At 44.6% G+C, this 19,353-nt stretch overlaps 1 protein-coding gene across 1 annotated transcript; it reads right to left on the bottom strand.

The window, feature by feature from the left end:
* Nucleotides 1-11,041: 11,041 nt before the first annotated feature.
* On the bottom strand, nucleotides 11,042-18,018 carry LOC128270553 (uncharacterized). Its single transcript, XM_053007965.1, has 4 exons — nucleotides 17,914-18,018; nucleotides 15,212-15,415; nucleotides 14,945-15,085; nucleotides 11,042-14,874 (listed from the first exon to the last, which is right to left on the bottom strand). Exons 1-4 carry the CDS (start codon nucleotides 18,016-18,018, stop codon nucleotides 11,050-11,052), a joined length of 4,275 nt encoding a protein of 1,424 aa, XP_052863925.1. The 3' UTR covers nucleotides 11,042-11,049.
* Nucleotides 18,019-19,353: the final 1,335 nt, after the last annotated feature.

Here is a 19,353-nt window from a genome sequence, read left to right as displayed (position 1 = left end):
TATGAATAATATGTAATAATAAGTAGAAATTTATATGTGATTTCAAACTTCGTTTTCTGGACAACGTTTGCTGCGGAAACGTTTGCTGCGGAATGCTCTCGGAGCTCAGGTTGGTGTGTTGGAGCTCGCGTGACGATGAACAGAACTGGCCAATATCAGATGTCCGGCGCTCAGATCGAAGCTATCGAGAAAACTTCACGAGAGATTGTAGCTTTGTTTTGAATTGTTCAAGCTTAAAATTCGTGTCAAACTCCTTAGTTATTGCCTCGTGAAGTATGTCGATGGCATCGTTGTATTTAGATAAGAGGATGTTCTTTGATTTGGTTTTTTTCTCCCACACACAAGAATGAAGGAATGTTTTCGAAAATAGGCAGTAGACAACCGAACGGAACATCTGGTCGCCGGTTTGCTTCAAACGATACGCCTTCCGAACTTTCTTATTTGTGCTTTCGTGCAAATACAGTCGAATTCGGCGTATCGTTTGAGCTTTGTTGGTTTTGGCAAGATCGTCCAACAACATCAGTTGATCGAGGTTTGGTACCGGCAACACGAGTTCCTCGGTTGCCTGAGGAATTTCGGATGCGTTGTAGGAGTGGAGTGGAGAAGCAGGGCAGGAGGAGGAGGAGGAGGAGGGCAGGAGTGGAGGAGTGGAGGGCAGAATTTTCAATAATTGTTCCGAAAGCGTCCGGACTTGCTCTTCCAGTTTTGCAAGCCGAGCTTTCGGAACACAAATCATTTCTGCCTCGGGATGGGAATGGGTTCCAACCCCTACTTCTTCTCCTTCCGTAACCTGAGGGGGAGAATACGAGGTAGGATGGGAATGGGTTCCAACCCCTTCTTCTCCCTCCGTCACCTGAGGGGGAGAATAAGGGGTAGGATGGGAATGGGTTCCAACCCCTACTTCTTCTCCCTCCGTCACCTGAGGGGAAGAATAAGGGGTAGCGTGGGAGGTTCCATTCTCTTCTACTAAATACTCCTTCACGCAATACTCTCCTTCTTTCAAAAGAGGGGTGTCCATGTCGTCGTCTGATGCTGCCGTGTTATGTTGCGTCTTGGAAAATTAAATATAATTAATATTATTAAGTATATTAATATTAAAAATAAAACAATAAAATCAGAAAATTAATATCTACCTGGGGCGGCAAACGGTTGGGCCAGTTTGAAAATCGTGAGAAAGCAGCACTGTACGGTGCGTAGCGGTGCTCTTTGAGGCTGCGCATAGTCTAATTGAAAGAGATAATAATTAATAAAATTTCAATCGTCCTCAATCAATTACCTTACCTTCGTTCTTTTAGTTAAATTTGTTCTGTGCCTATTTTCTGCACGGACTCTGGCAAACTGCTCTCTTGTCTTTTTCCTTTTCTCCCTTAAGGGGACCGACGGATTTTGGCATTTCGGAGCATAATTCTTATAAAAATCTTCAAAAGATTTTTGGCTTCTGATAAATTCCGGGACTATTCTTAATGTATGTAAAATCCGTCTACATGAAAGAACACTCTTCTTCATTCCTTCAGATATTCGCTGCCAAGCTTCCTTCCAAGCATTGTATTCTTCGTCTTCATTTTTACCTTTACCCTTACCCTGCATATTTAGTAGAGCTGCTTCATTTGCAAACAGCAACTTCAGATATTCGGTTCGATCCTTCGTTCGGTTACCAAGCCGATTCACTTCCATTTTTACCAAAGTTTTACCAAAGTTTTACCAAAGTTTTACCAAAGCCGTTTCCAAAGCGCTTCCAAACACAATGTTGACGTTTCACAATGTTGACACAAAATTTCTCTATAATCAATCGACATATCGACAATCGACATGTCGACAATCGACCCAAAAGGTTTGAATCGACAATCGATCGTTGACAATCGACCCAAAAGGTTTGAAGGTTTTGGCAAGGAAATTACAGGAGACTATACCGAAAAAAAAACAGTATTTCAAACCATAAAATCGTATTTTCCAAAACATGTTGAACAACCCACTAATAGAATGACGAAATCCGTCGTACTATAGGGAAATCTCATGTTATTTGTCGACTTGAGTTACTATAGGGAAATCGAACGCCAAGCCGGAATCTAGAGAACAGACAACATTAATTTTCAAGTTTCAGCCGAATCCCGGAACGGTACGCGCTGCCATCGCAAAAGCTACGGTCACCGACGATGAGAGCGCTCGAAATTGGCAACGGCGTACGGCGCAATCCTCTGGTCTCATTCCGCTGGTTTCGCGGATCATAGAAAACCCGATCCAACGGCCGGGCACCGGGGAACTGATTGGCTATAATCTGAACACGGGTATCGTGCAGCCGAATGACCGTGGAAAGCAGGCCGCTCGTCTTATCGTGATCCGGAGGCGTAAAATGCGCAAACATAAGCTAAAAAAGCTCCGCAAGCGAATGAAGTTCGAGTGGCTGAAGGTAAGCACTGATCGAAACGGACTAAGCTAAGGCGCTTTAAATTCCCCGTAGGTTCGTCAAAGACGGGAACTAAGGAAGGAGAAACTGTTCCAGGCGGAACTGATCAACCAAATAAAGGAGGCAGAAAAGTTTTCGGCCGAAGCGTACGTGACCGAGAAGCTGCGCCGTGACGTTTCTGTAAAGGAAGGCGACTGCCAGAGTCGCCTCCTCGATATAAAGGATATCGGATATCGAATGTCAAACACGTCAGAAAAACTCTCGTCGGACGCTTCTTTCGGTGCATAGTGTCCTCTGCAACCGGCCGAATCGAGCGAGCTGATCGTGAAGCACGGTACGTGAAAGTTAATGATGGTGCGATCGAAAAATTGGCCGATCGAGTTATCCAGGGCATCCGGGAGAAGGAGATCAGCGTGGACAATTTTTACCAGCATCAGCCACCCGACAGCGAAGGATCCGAAAGCTGTCGATTGGATGTTCCTGATCGATACGCTCAATTTTTGCTTCTGGACCCCGGGCGAATGCGAAACGGGCTACTTTGCGCTCTGTGCCGCCATCAATCGGGCCATGCGCGAAATACATGTCGAAATACGGGGCGCATTAGCGTTTACTACTAGAAAAAAACAATGTGGCCACAGCGTTAAATCTCGAAAGTGTCTCTCTGTCGAAAGTCAATAAAACTGTCTAACTGGAAGTACTTAAAACGATTTCTTTCATTTCTACTCTACAAGAATACAAAACGATTAGAAATTCTTTGCTTCGCTTTTTTTATGTGATCTGCTGCATTACACAAAACTTCTACTATTTTCTTGGCGATCTCTCACCAATATCAACAAATACGACCAAATCAACGTCCGCGAACAAAGGACGATCGAGCAACTGTCTGGTTTTTGTCGGCTTCACGCACACTCGGGATTTTCACCGGAAACCGACACATGTACCAATTAGTTCACGCCAGTCGCATTTTGGATTACAGTGGATTGGGTTGGATTTGGATGATTGTTATATTTTGGTGAAAATCCTAGAAACTAGAAACTCGTTTAGCAGAACTGCTCGTTTAGCAGAAACTAGACATTGAAACGCATACGCATAAGTTAATAGTGTTGTCGAAGAAATCCGTTCCGAAGAAAGGTAAGAATAATGGTTGAGACAACCCCACCAGAAGTTTAACGCGACGCAACATTCAGTAGTATGGAGAAGTGACCAACCGAAGCGTTCTCGGCCGTTGCCCAAAGTACAATTTGGAATTTATACTATAACTGTGATGATGAATAATGGAAATTTAAAGTACCTAGCATGTGAGGTTGAATTTTTTTAGAAATAAATTGAAAAACGGCTGTCGCCATTGTGAGAAAGGTCTGTACAATAGTTCATGTGAAAAACCGCAACCCGGTTTATTCCCGGATAGAGTCGCGATGGTTGTGATCGTTATTAAATAAGTTTCCCATCGCGGTGGTAAAGCGAATGATTAGAGGTCTTAGGTTCGAAATGATCTAATGGTGGTGCTCCGCTTCGCTTATTCGTGGCCGGTTATAACGATCTTCAGAAAAGACGATCTGGCAAAAAATGGGGTCTTCGCCGAAGCAGAGTAAACGCAGGACTCCTGGAGTATGAGAAAACATAAAAAACCCCGTGAGGCGGATAAGAAGAAAGATCTTAGCCGGTAGCATGTTTTAAGTGCGGCCAGAATGGCCATTATAAAAACCAGTGCACCAGTCGCAGCGAGCAAAGAGACAAAGCCCTGCCAGAATTCCCGGAAGCCAGAACAGCGATAGCGTTCAAGGCTAGAGTTGGGGAGAGCAAGACAATATAATGGCACCTGGATAGCGGCGCGTCGCGGCACATGACTTCCGAGCTGCAAAGCAGCTGAGATAAAGCGCAGGATTGCAGACCGGCGGTATGTAGGCTTGAAAAGCCTAACGCAAAGCGCGCATCATCAGCTGATGGTTTATTCGAAGTGACGGGCAGAAAATCGGAGCAAAGCAACGTTGCTCTGAAGCCAGATGTCAACAAACGTATATTAAAGGAGCGTGGTTCTCCGAATTTAGCCGAAGCAGTGGAGAAGATTTTGGCCAAGCGCTTCAGATCCGTGATCGAGCTAAACGATTATTTGGGGAAGCAAATAGTGACAGGACGAAGCATCAAGGCTCATTGAAATCGACGGATAGTTCCTCGAAGGAAGATATGAGCGAGGTCAAGGAAGAGGTCATCGATCAGTCGGACGGTCTGGAAGGTATTAACCAGGAACCATTTGTACAGATTGGTACAAGCGACAACCTTACGAAGAAGGATCGAAGGAAGGATGAATCTTGATCATCGGCACGCAGGCGCAGACAACGGAAGTGGCGCGATCGTGAGAAGCTTCGAGCGTCGATTGCGCTGCTAGCGACGGAGGATGTCGCGCGTGTGTGTGTTGTGTGCGTGTGTTGATAAATTACCATACATCTGCATGCAAACAATTATACAATTCGCATAAAAGACGGGTGGGACGGCAGCGTTGGGGGTGAGCCTCGCGCGCTCCCTCCGATGTTATGTACTAAGAAAGCTCCGTGTGCTTCGCAATTTGAATGACATTACCCAGCGAAGTCATTAGTTAGAAGGCTGCTGAAACTTTCTCATTAAACGATAGCTAGTTGAATTATTGAAAACGGCACTATTTTCAGTACATTAAGAGCTACTCTAGCTTAATTGAGTTAGTTATTGTGCGTTTCCCAGCTGTGTTTACAGACTTCTTTTTTCCTTCTTTTTTCCAAACACACAATTAAAACGTTACATCATCATCTTTATTATAAACATAAATATAACATTGAAATCCTAACTAATTGGATTAACCTTTAGATGCAAATGGGAACATAGGCTCGCCGAACAAGAGGCTTGAGTGAGGCACGGGCTTTGATCTATTTTTATGATATAGTAGTAAGCTGTAGTACCTCGGTGTGGAGAAGAGGAAAGAAAGCTATAGTAGGGAAGGTATGTTGGATTGCGGAAGGGAATCGGGATAGGGATTTAGATGGTAACCTTATTGCAACCAAATGTCAATGGATGGCGTTTGAAATAAATCGACGACGTCGCAAGACCTGAAGCAAGTGTGGACCAAGAGCAAGGGGGGGGTGAAGCAGGAAAAAACGGAGTGGAATGAGGAAAAGTCGCGCGACTTTGCCCGCTGGGATAAAATCTTTTAATGCACAATCTAAGCGCGTTTAAAGCAGATAACAGCTTAAGCTTTAGCCTTAGTTAGTTTTGTAGTGCCTTTCTAGTAATTTCCTTTTGGGTTGCTTTCCTTTTGGGTTGTAATTGTTTTACCTTACCTAGTATGTCATCCAACACCAACAAGCGGCGCGCGACTCAGAACGATGGCCAACAGCCGGGACCGTCCAAGCGGCGCGCGACTCCGAACGATGGCCAACAACCGGGACCGTCCAAGCCACGAGCGACCGTGCTAGAAAGTCCGTGGGATATCACGCCCATCGATGTCCCTGGCCTTTCTCAGCCGGCGGCCATATGGCAGCGTAATGTCGGTAAGTACGCCTCTAAAATTTTATTATCATCCCAGCGAATATTATTTCATTATTATCACATATTATATTTTAAATATACTAGGTCTATACGTTGAGAAGTGAACTGTTTTTAACACACAAAAAATGTTTATAAAATTTGTATGCGATTTTCTATTTTATTCAAAGTATGTGCCATTGCTAGCTATACATTCCTCCTATCTCTCTGCTAAATCATGGATTTCCAGAGGAAAGAATTCTTCGACTTTTTAAGTAAACTAATTAGTCATCCCATTTCGACTTCCTCGTAGAAAAACGAAGGGCTGCTCAGCCAATACGTGTCCCATCGATGAAAATGAATGATATTCGGAAAGAGCCAAGTCTGGTGAATAACGCGGGGAGAAATAGCAGCTCCCATCCAAGTGATTTGAAAGTATCCTGAAACATTTTTGCTTTTTTAGGCACCTGGTGCTTGATTCCACGGCCTACTAGGCGCCTCCATTGTTGATAACAAATTGGCTTTTTGGTCGTTTTTCGATCAATGCATGGTTCAAATTGATCATTTGTTGTCAGTAGCGATCGGAATTAACGTTTCCACTAGGTTTTAGGAGCTTGTGACACACCACACCTTTCTGTCCCATCAGAAAGTCCGTTTTTTGGAGTCCTTGGACGCTTTTTTTTGTAAAGTCAAAATCGCCATTTTAGAATTTTTTAAACCTCCTTAAGCACTGCGATCTTCCAAACACAAGTCCCGACAAGCATTTCGTGCAATTCCGAAGCAGTTTTCTTCAAGAGGAGCTGAAAATTTATAATCCCCGCAAACCGTCATTTTCAGGCACAAAAGTTGACATAGTTTAACCCTTTCAATGATGGGTTGCAAACTGAAATATTTTTTTTTCAACCTGAAATCATTTACCTGATGTCAACACAAGGTAATGATGAATGAACAGCAAAACTGGGAAGTCTCAATCGGCAGGTACAGCCATCTTTTGAACAGTTCACATCTCAACGTATAGACCTAGTACATTATTATTATTAATAGATATTTATATTAATATATATCAATATATTATAACGTAACACCATCACATTACAGAAGACGCAATTCGCAATTACGTTACAGACGCTACAGGTCCAATTCAATTGGACATCTTTATCGATGGGGTACCGTTCAAATGCATGCGCAATCCGAAACTACAATCGTGGGTGGTAATGGGGCGAGTTCGCGAAGCCACCAAACCACCGAGCGAACGTTTCGTTCTTACGGTGTTTGGTGGCAGCGAACCCCCAAACCCGCACGTGCTACTCGGCCCGCTCTGCGAGCAGTTGCGCGACATGCCCAACGTGACTGTCAGAGCGGTGCTTGGAGATGCTGAGGCACGTTTTCGCATGAATGGTAGGTTTCTTGGCGGGGTAATTCATTTAAATTTTAACTTATTTATTGTTTTTCAACAGAGACGGTCTCGCAATGGGGAATGTTTGGGTGCCCCAAGTGCCTCAACCCGGGCACAATAATTGACGGCGTTGTTTCTTTCCACAGCGACACACCATGGCCCGCACGAACGCACGCTGATTTCGAGGGCCGTGTGTACGATGCAACATATCGTACATATGGTGATCCTACGCAGATGACCCCTTTGGTCTATCTGCGCAATATAGACATCATTAGGGATGTACTTGTCAGTGACGACCGCCATTTGCTGCACTTAGGTGCAGCGCAAACTTTTTTTAAGGCATTTACGGCAAAAGATCGTATGTCAAATGTCAATTTTGACAAACTTCAAGATCTTTTGCGCCAGGTCAACTTTCCGGATGAACGGGAAGGCGGGCAGTTCGATACGAACATTGGACTCTGGACCCTTTCAATGTGGGGGTACTTCTTGGATGTGGTAGGCTACGTGGTTTTTAAGCAGGTGCTGTCCCCACGCGATTTTGAACTCTATTGTAAGTTACATTGGGCGGTTGCCATTTGCAACTCCACTTGCGATGAGACGTTGTTGGACTATGCACGAAAAATACTTGAACTGTACGTTGCAGACTACTACACAATAGTCGGGTCTGTACTGTGCAACGTCCACTGCCTCCTCCATGTAGTGGACGAAGTCATAGACTTTGGGCCTTTGCCGGCCACTCGACTAATGAGTTTGAGGCCGATCTAATCGGCCTCAAACCCAAAGTAAATAGTGTACAGTGATACAGTAATAGTGAGCGGGACCACATTAGAGTGGTCCAAATAGTATTAAAGGCCCTGTTGCTTCTGGAGGCAGCGCGTCGTCACCTCCCCTTAACACCCTACCCAACGTTTGCGAACGGTAGGGTTGAAATAAGGGAGAAGTTCTCGTAGACACATGAGACCGACTCAACAACCGATGCCAATGCCTGGTTTTTGGTTCACAAAAACGATGATTTCGAAGTTGTGAAATATCAAAAGGCATTGGCATCGGGACAGGTCGTCTTAGGACGACCTTTGGCAACGGCGGCGGAGATGACGTTCTCCCATCCAGTCGAAGTGCCTGATACGTTGAACGTGTTCGTCGCAAAAGACATAAAAAATTTGAAGGAAGCACAAAGGTATCAAGTCAGCGATATAGTTTGTAAGCTTTGCGTAGTGACTCTGCCTACCTACACAATGTTTGTGCCTCTGTTTGAATCTTTCGCACACAACTCCTAGAGGGCGAAGAATGATTCAAACAGAGGCACAAACCGCTCCTTTGTGCTTCCTTCGTAATGTCATCTCGTCGCCCGAGCCGTGCCATTTTTTTAATTCAGCGTTGCTGTGGTGTGGTGGTTGTTGGTGTGCTGTGGTGGTTTACTCGCCCTGGAACGAAATGTGCGCGGGCCCCCAAGGTAAGAATATCAAAAAATAAACCAAATGAGTTGGATATGATTACTTATTGTTTTTTGATTGCCATTGTAGATTGCTGTAGCTGTTTTGGATGTGCAGAATTCTCATCTGCTTGATGATGGTCGTTTTCCCGGACTCGCCGGCCCCCAGCAGCAGTATCTTGATGGGATCGCGGATCAATGGCCGCACCTGCTCAAGCTGCTTCGAGGACTGCTTCTTCCTTGTCGTCGCGAGTGGTGTGATTATAATTAAGGTAAGGTTCCGATCAGAAGGATAATGTTTACAAACATGTATAATTTACGTTTTCGCTTCGTTTTGTTTTGTTTGCCTTTTCTCGGTACACTTTTCGGTATCCTTCAATATTCCCACGTTTTCTTTTGTTTTTACAGAGCCATCCAAAATCAAAGCCCAGCCAATGGATCCTATCGGCTAAAGATTGGCACCTCGATACTTGTGACCATCATCACTGTAATCAATATTTTAGTGGCATCTCTGGTAATAACCAACAAGTAGTCTTGGCTTATACGTGGCCGTTACACGTAAACGAACCATGACTATAAAAAACTCCATGCAACACAAAATCACTGCGGCAACCCAAAGCTAAGTTTGTTGTAGCAGTCAGTGATTACTTGCAACTGAGCTTCAAGCTCTTGCAGCCTCGCAGCTGATGCCACGAATAGCGTTAACTTCGACTTTAGAATTAAGGTCACTTCCGGACCGATAAGTGGAAGCCATTTGCTACTAACGCAAGGTACTAAGACCGCACTAACCGCGGTTCGGCTCACACGGTCAGCGATTCGCGATTTCATTCAACTTCAAGTCCGCAAGCAGCGCATCATGATCACGAACGCTTACAGAATACGCGATAGGAACGGTAATCTTTACACTGGCCAGCTGGAGACGAGAAGTTCGGGAGGCAACGGAGCACCATCGGATGAGCCATCGGAGTTACAGCGGCTACGACTTCGAAAGTGTCGTCGAGATAGCGCTCACCATTTCGTTCCTGGCGGCCAATTCCAACCAGCTGCGTAAAAATGGTAAAATCCTGAAACTCAAATGGTAAATCAATTGTTTAGTTTAAACTGTTTTCATTATTATATTTATTCAACTGCATATATTTTTGCAACGATACAAATACAACATAAGTGTATACAGAGCGAGCGTCTGGCTAAGTTTACTTGGTACTTTGAAGGGCGAAGTTTCGAATCCGATAGCAAGCATTTTTATGAGTTGTGTTTCAAGTGATTAAGGAGTCGTGAGCACAAAATGGGCTGCACATACGTAATCGATCAGTGCTAACGATCTCAATTTCATCTGATTGATTGATCTAAACATGTGACATGCTCATTAGTTGTGACTTATCAATTTGCTCGACATTCATGGTCTAACTAGCAAGGACATTTTTACCGAATATAGCTTACTAGCTTCCTTAACTACCATTATCAAATTAAACATTATCATAGTAACACTCAAACATAAGCCGATATACGTTTCCATCGTTGGCGTTTATCGACTAATACACTCGGCCGTTTTGTATTGCAACAGAAATGCAAATCATACCGTGAAGTTATATACCGTATTTTACCTCCTATAGATCGCATGATGTTTCATTTATGATGAAATTACTATTTAATTATTCGACCACTTGCTTTGTGTGGAAATTTCTTGCTTTTGAAACTACATTCTGTCATCGAACTGTTAAGAGTTAATTATAATCGGAGAGAAACATGCAAGGTGTTATATGTGATTTTGTGTGTAGAGTTGTGAGAAAAACTGTATCCGATGTCCGCTTCTTCAATAGGTCCAAATCTAGGTCCAGCTGGTGAACTTACATTGCGATTCTTTCATTTGTCCAACGGAAGGGTATTGTTATAACTTTTTTTGTGTATTATCTTTAATTTGTCGTCTGCCATATTCTTCGCTTTCTAGAAAAAGTAAAAGCTTTTAGCAAAAGTGAAAGTGCGAGACGGATGTTGTACGCATGACTAAACTTCAATAAGTTGTATCCTTCTGCAAATACAACTTCATACTAGACAAATCTGTATAAACCACGCTACGGTTTTCTTCTTAGAGCGTAAATAAGGATGGCTCAATTTCAGCCCGTGTTCAGCTTTCCCTATCGAAACGGAAACGTAAACGTAAGTACTTTATAAAGTGGACCAATAACTTCAAATTCTTGGCATTGTTTTGCTATTATTCTATAGTTTATTCAAACCTCACGAATCGAATACGTTTGATTTGAAAAAGTTGCAACTTTCATTTCTCAACGTTTCAGCGATTAGCGACGCTTACCTTTCGTGGATCTGTTACAACCTTTCAGTAGGTTTGTGAGGGTCACTCGTTGGGTCGATAATCGCCGGTGTGCTAGAAACGCCTGCCGTCGACGAGGACGAGGACGAACGAAGCAATGGCCCACAGTCGTCTGCAGGGTCGATATCCACAGGAACGTAAAGCGGGTCGATGGTGCTGGTGGAGGCAGCCGAACGCTCATGTTCATGACATTCACACTGACAATCCTCCGGATTAACGTACGTGTAAATTTGTCCATCGGAGTCGATCTCCTGTCTGTGTAGCGAGGTTTCCGGTTGGCGCGAACTTGTTGACGATTGGTGGTCGTGATGCTGTTTCTGCTGTTGCTGCTGCTGCTGCTGCTGCTGGTGCGGCTTTTGGGGTATTGCTGTGATGCGTTTGGGAGCTTTCCGCACTTCCGGTAGCGCTTCCACGTCGATCCATTTGTGCCCGGGTGGTGTGACTGTCACACCGGTCGCTTTTCGCGGTGGCAGTGGTGGCGGCGATGGCGTGTCTTCTGTAGGCGCGCGACATCGGATCATTCGGATCTGTTTAGCCATTGCTCCTCCGGCACTAGCACTCCTCGCTGTGCCCGCGCTCACAGCTGCTGTTACTGACGGCGTCGACAGTGTGATAGCACCAAGCGATGAGCGGTGTTCAAGAATCCGCTTCGCACTGGAACCACTAGAAGCTCCAGTGTTTTCGCCTGGCTTTTTAGCAGGTAAGCTGATACGTAGCTTTTCGGTACCTCCTCCGGGCACGCCGAAGGCTCCTCGCTCTCCGAGAGCCTGAGAAGCTGCAGATGCATCGCCAAGACCGGCAATGGTTGAACGGTCGCAGTAAGCATCCAGTGACGCCAACGGATGTATGGGGGTCGTCGACCTTGGTCGTTCGAGTGGATGGTATGTTTTGAGGTCGATCTGAGCACGCTCCTTGACCGGCATCAGCTTGATACCGATAGGTTTCTCTTCCGGCAGCGTAGTCGGTATATACGGTAACTCATCGTCGAACGACTCCTGAAACACCAGGCCAGCACTTTCGTGGTCCTCGATTGTAAGCATATTGGGACGGACTGCGTGGCGACCAGTGGTCGACACGGAATCAATCTCGGAGTCTTTTTCGCTTTCCGACGACACATCTGCGGGAACGGCCCCAATCGGAACGTCCTCGTTTGTTGAAGCAGGATCCTGGTGCTTGTGGCGTTGTTTTTGGCGATGATTACGCGGCTGGCTATAATGGTGCTGCTGATGGTGGTAGTGGTAGTTCTTGTACTCGCTACTAGCGTATTCGATTGGGCTACTACTGCTACGACGGGATACAGTGGCATCGGCCGCTGCATAATCTCCATTCGGCGATGTTGTGACTGTTGCTTCCGTATTACTTGCTGTAACATACTGGTGTTGCTGCTGGCTTTGTTGCCGATGCTCAGGTGGTGGCTCCTTCACCCCATTTTTTTCCCTTTCCGACATCGGGACCTGTTGAGGTGAAGATGATGATGTTACACTAACGGCTCGTTCGTCTGGATGTTCACTACAATTACCGGCAAACGGTTTCCCAGACGGTCCGTCGCCTACGATTCCGCCGGGTGGCCAACCGACTGGTTCTGGGTCGTTTTCATTACTCGACCTTTGTAGCGTGGCCACTGAGGAGCTCTGGCTTACGTTGGAGCTGTTCCTGTGTAGTTCCTTTGAGTAATCGTTCAGAGTGGTGCTGAATAATTGCTCCTCGCTCCCGGAGCCCATACGCAGCTTGAAAAAGGACTGCTGCTGCTGCTGCTGTCGCTGGCGCATCATTACTGCCGCTGCTGCTGCTTGCTGCGGTAGTGTTCCATGAGTTTCGGCGGCCATCACTAACTTCCGGCCGGTCGAACTTGCCGCTATCGGAACGGGTTTTGCACATGAGGTTGACGGAAGGGATGGTGATGTAGAAAAGGGAGGAGGTGGTGGTGGTGGAGGAGGAATTGGTAGAGACTCTGCTGTTAGTATATGTTGGGAACCCTGCTTCTTTGAGTGAGATGCTGATTCAACATCATTACACAAGAGCGAAGCTGGTCGGTGGTTCGTTGGGGCGCTGTTACTTTTACTACCACTGCCCGCGGCAGCTGGAACGGGCACTCCGTCCCGGCAGTCACCAGCTTGCATCTCGATGCGCTGCGACAGTTCGCCAATCACATTCTCCCATTGATGGGAGTCTGCGGTTTTCTCTTCGATAGGCGACTTTAATGGTATGATAATACTACCGTCCGGATTGTCAATTCGATAGCATTTGAGCGGAGGCATCGGCTTCGGCCGATCGTGTATCGTAACGGTCATGTTGGCAATGCGTTGCTGTTTTGGTGTGGTGTTCTGTTTTGAGTGCTTCAAAATGCTTTGGCTGGTTGTAGCCGATGCTAACACGGGTCCGTGATTATCTGCGACCGGTATGTGGGATGAGGTCTTGTGACCGCTCGTCGTACTGCGGAACGAACCGCCGGCTAGCGACCGCTCCTCCGGAGGCGTGTGTAGTGGAATGTGTATACTTTGGCCGTCAAGAGGTGCGTCGTAGTACCGCAAGCCGGTTGTGCCCGGCGAGCGTTCAACGCTCATATTGCTTGTTGCGTAGTGATCACCTCCACTACCACCACCAGTGAACGGTTGTCCGATGGCATCAGCTGTAGAACCCATCGGAGACGGCGATTTCGACTTCGGATCGCGCTTTGATTTAAACATCTTGAGCACCAGCTTCTGCTTGGAAGGTGTCGAGTTTGTTGACATGTCGCCACCGATCATCCCCGATTCGTTCGATGCCGTGGAGCTGCGCTTTTTACGCGTCAGTTGTTGTGAGTGCTGCTGGAGGTTTTGAGATTTGTCATTTGAGCCGACATCTCTAAACTTAAAAAGCGAACAGAACGAATTCTTGCGCGAAACACTCACGTTTGCCGGCGATGGTGATCTTGTAGTGCTGGTGTTGTGATGCGGCTCGAGCCTATCGGAAGCTCGAGTGTGATCGTGGGAAACGGACAACTCGTGTCCACCGTTTTCTTTTGTCTTCTCCACGATACGTTCGTTATCGGCGATTCCGTTATCGCTGTAGCAGTGGTCGGGCTTCAACTTGATCCGGATGTACTCCGTGCCACTGGGCATAGTGCCGATGATGGAGTTCTTCAAATCCCTAGGCGGGATGTGACGTTTGTTACCGACGCTGCGGCTCGTTTGAGTAACCTTGAGTTGTTGCATCATATCCAGCTCCACAGTAGCGGTGCCACAGTCGGATTTGCGACGAACATGCCTGCCACCATTCTCTTCGCTAGGATTTTCTCGAACGACTCCTACACCTGGCGGGGGCTGCTGATGAAAGCAGCTGCTACGACCGCTACGCATTTCGTTCGACGTGAAACTTGAGGTTGTGACATGGATGTTTACACCTTCCGCTAGCACAGCTTCCGTGGGATCTTTCTTGCGGGACAATATTACCTGCTCCAGTACCTTCTCCGTCGATGCTTCAAGACTCGAGCCGACAATAGCACCCTCGGCGAACGTTTGCAGCGGCTTTGCTCCGCAAAAGGAAGTTTCAAGAAGCATCTTGTGAGGCGAGGGTGAACGAGAAATTGCAGACAAAGCGGATGTGGCCGACAGCTTACTATTGGCCGATCCTTGGCTACCAACACTTGAAAGACGACTTGTCCGACCAGAGATCGATAGGAATGCAACCACCTCGGAACTGGCTGAGTCTTTGCGATTATGTAGTTGCTGTTGTGTTTGCTGTTGCTGTGAATGATGCTGTTGAGTCAACAACGTGGATTGGTCATCTAATTTCCAAATAATGGGCGAGTATCGTTGCGAGAGCGATGAACTATATATTATCTGGGGTTGAAATAGAAAACGAGATAAACATTTAACTCCGTCACAACGAGCAATGGTTTTCCAGGCTCACCTGCGTATTTGGTTTCTCTTTTTCATGAGTACCTTTTTGCGGTTCCATGAACTGTAGTTCCTCGGTGGAATTCCGCAAGTCCAGTGTGTCTTCTTCTCGAAATCCAAGCACACCAGAGTCTTGAAGTGTCCCTGTTCCAACCTGTGCCGTGCCGAATGCATGTAGCCCATGAAAATATACAATTCACAAATTTATTCTCGTAATCTAAAGAATATGTTCTGTACATTTAATGCTTGTAGAAAAAGAGCCAAACTTAAGAGGAGCTACCTGGTCAAAGACATTTTCTGGGCTGCTATCTCGACTATCATGATGAGATGAATGCGAAGATGCCCTGCTGATGTCTATTCGAGGTGTCGCTGGCGTAAGTGCCGATGGACAATCAAAGGATTTAGTCGGTGAACCACGGTTAGAATCGGTCGACGGCTTGTCGTTAAGCCAGCGATGTGATTGGTAATTGTTCTGATGATCCATCTGTAATAAACATTGTGTTTGGTTATAGTTAATTCATTGTACAAGGAACTCCAGCTGTAGACAGTTCGACAAAATACGGTAACGTACAGAAACAAACTTTTTGGTTTTTTTTTCATATTTTATTACAAAAATGCAAGCAAATCATACACAGTTATTGAAAAATTTACTTTGGTTCGCAGTGACTATCCTTTGACTTGACTAAGTAGTTCGAATATTTCACATCTAATCCGTTTCTTTAATGCTGGCAGATTTGTCGTTATGTACAAAATGTTTACATGACCAGAGCTACAGGGTGGTCAAATAAGCGTTCTCTTTTTCATTTGGTTATAAAACAAAAACGGCTTAATATTTTTCGATGCTTGAACATTTATTTGAAAGGTTGATCATCAAATTTATGTGTGAAAAACAATTTCGCTCAAATGTCCCCCTCGGCTGGCTTCGCAGTAGCCCAATTGGTCGACCCAATTTTTGGGCACTTTTTCGACTGTCTGTGGTCCTATCTTGGCAATGGCAATTTAAATTTCAGTCTTGATGTTGTCAATAGTTGCTGGTTTGTTGTCTTTCACCGATCCCCAACAGATAACAGTCCAATCGTGTAAAATCGCAACACTTTGGAGGTCAATTCACAACACCATTTGTACTGATTATTCGCTGTCCAAAGACGCGGTGCAACCAATCGATCGTGGCTGTCGCTGTATGGCAGATAGCCCCGTTCTGTTTTAACAAAATGTCATCCAAGTTCTCAGCTTCAATTTCACCAAAGAACCAATCAGCCAACATGGCTCTGTAGCGTACGCCTTCGACGGTTACGGCGGCTCCTTCTTCATTCATTCATACGGCGGCCGATGATGCCGTCGGACCGAAATCCGCACCTAAAAGTCACTTGTTTTTCATGCATTGGCTTCTCTTGCACGACGTATGGGTTTTCGGAACCCCAAGAACGACAATTCTGCTTAATAACATAGCCACCGAGGTGGATATGAGCTTCAACGAAATGAGCTTTTCAAATATCGTACCGTTTGAGATAAGACCTACCACTTTGGAAGTAAGTTTTTAATATTTCCCAGCATTGTTCAAGCGTTTAGCGACCCATTTCGTAAATTTTTAAGTGTTTACTAAATGTCTACTACTTCCAGAATCAAGTTTGACGTTTTAAACGTGAAATAATGGGTAGTTCAAAAAGAGAACGCTTATTTGACCACCCTGTACAAGGAGACTTTCAAGACATAAAGACATTTCAAGACGGCCAGTCAAGAAATAGCATTGAGTTTGACACTACGACACTTATCATACGAATTTATGCTAAGAGTACATCTGCAGCCACTGCTATCTGAATTACTCTTACTATTACGCTTTCAACGGGTATTATTACGGGTAATGAGTTTATCATTACCCTTTGCATTTGGTTTTCATTAGGAAAACATATTTCGTTAGTTCGTGAAGTGTTAAACTGAGATTTTTATCTCATCAGAGAACACAATGAACAATGAGAACATTGTGGTTATACCGTTATAACTACTTTGTTGCTGCAAACTGGATCAGCAGAACACACGAACACGTGGACCGTCCCAGGTGCTTTCGGGACATCATTTTTTCTGAGAGAGTGCTTTGGGCCGCAGAGCCAGCGAAACACGTCATGTTCTACTACCGCGGTTTCAGTGTTCCAAAGGGAACATTTGCAACAGCTATCGGAAGGAACTACTTTCTTATCAATGCGTACTTTTTTTATGCTGAGGTGAGATTTTGAAACTGGCAACTTTGAACCTTTTTCGGCATCTTTCGGTTAGATATTTTCAGTTCTTTGCTTTGCATTTGATATTTATTTTAGTTATTTGCGTTTAATTCGTTACAACAAGGATTTGTTGCAGTTTTCTTAGGTCTATTTTCAAGGAGTTTGGCGATACTGAACTGTTCAGTTTTTCGTTTTTTCTGTTTTTGTTTGTTCAGTTTCAACATAACGTTTTGTGAACAATGTTATCAAAAACGTTATAAACCACGTTTAAAATATTAATTTAATAACCCGATAAAACATGGCCAAAACATTGAATGCTTATAATGTAAAAATGGCAAGAACAATTATTGGAAATGAATTGTTATTTTCTGCACGTTTCATCGCTAAATTCGTAAATTTAAACAAAGTACAACAGAGGAATAATATATACGCACGATTAGAATATTTACACACGATTTGCTGCAGGGAATTTGAACATAAACATATAACGAACATTTTATAAAATAGATACATGAACTAAAAAAAGAGCAATGGGTCAGAATATGTAACTCGACGACTTCTGTGCTGGTTCACTTTGCTTTTGCTCGAACATAGGTTTATTATAACAAAACCATAGGTTTATTGATTCCATCATTTGCTACAGGACAATAAAGGACGGAGAGCGCATTTGTAATTTGGAATAAAACATGGTCACACAAGAGTGACGTAATACATTCCGGATTCAAGACCGTGGCCAAACCAATTGATATCACTATGTTGCACCTACCTGTGCCTTCTCATCCGCAGCAGTCTCTTCCATTGAAGCAATCGGTGCAGGACCAAGGCGTTTCTGTTTTCGAGATGATGGAGGTGACGGTGCTCCTACATTCATTGCGTATTGAAGTCGCTCACGTGTTTATTATGGTGGGATAAATTAGGAAAATGTTTTTAATAACATAAGGAATCAAGGTAAGCAGAAACTGGGAAAACTGAGTGAAACCAGTGAAAAAAGTAAGAACATGAGGATTAGTAGAAAAATAGGGGCTGAGTGAGGAAAAGTAAAGGGCCTTGTTTCAAGGGGCAAACGGAAACGGTCTTACCTCTTTTATTAATCACCTATTAATGCACCAGTCCTGTCATGACGACTAGCCATCGAGACAATGAAGGTGTGATGCAATGCATGTATTGATTCCTTTATCAAACTCCGATAATTTCGCTGTTGCTGAAACTGAGGCGGCTACAATTCAAATGTCGGAAGTCTGTGTCGAGGTTGGTTGCCGTAATTAGCTTGGTCGCGTTGGCGCATCACTAGATTTCGTTAATTAGAGCAGGTACATATTAAGCAGGACTCAATAGTGATGCAAAGAAGGACGTCGAAAACTGATACATATATACGAGCGCACATAAGATTTTTCAATAAACACACACATACAGAGCACCACGCGGTGCACTTTTGCAGGATGGTTTTCAATTCACTAGGCCTTTTTCGTACCTTGGAAAATAATGGCCATCAGAACGAAACGTTGTACGAATTGAAACCTAGTGGCGGAGAAATTAACTCGATCATTTTATTCGTGCTAAAATGGCATAGCGACTGTAACACACTGAGACATTTTTATGCATTCACACCGGGGCTCTTTCTGACACAGTTCTTGTTTCTGTGTTTCCGTGCTCTCAATATTCGTTATTGAACTACTGAACAAGGAAAACCGACGAATTGGATCATGTGGCACGCACCTTTCGTTAATATTTTTTCGCTGCAAATCAGCCTTATCATCCTTATCGTATGGCATGCATACTTTTTCGCCAGCGAGTTAAAAGGCTGTTAATTTACTATTGCTCCATGTTTAACCGGAAGATTGTATTTGGTCGAACAGGTACAAACAGCTTTATGGAAGAACAACCAAAAACACGAAAACGATTTGGCAAATAGTGACAAATAAGGCGCATGTTGCTACTTCTGCTAATATAAATATTCACTCTACAGCACTATAGGACTAAGATAGCTTTGCAAAAGTGATTCTAATGCTGACCAAGATTGCGGCTATCGATTCACTGGCCATGAGTTTATTCCAAAACTTCAATAGTCCGAATGATTTTCTCAAAGCTCGGGTATTGGAGCATATGTGGTAGTGTATTTGTGGGTGTAGCGCATGTGCACTATCATGACAGAACGAATTGTCGGGCCAACGATTTTACCGTTTTTAGCGCTTCTATAAAATATAAA

This window comes from Anopheles cruzii, chromosome 3 (genome assembly GCF_943734635.1).
Source record: "Anopheles cruzii chromosome 3, idAnoCruzAS_RS32_06, whole genome shotgun sequence".
Classification (NCBI taxonomy): Eukaryota; Metazoa; Arthropoda; class Insecta; order Diptera; family Culicidae; genus Anopheles; species Anopheles cruzii.
This window is presented reverse-complemented; position numbering and strand designations above follow the sequence as displayed.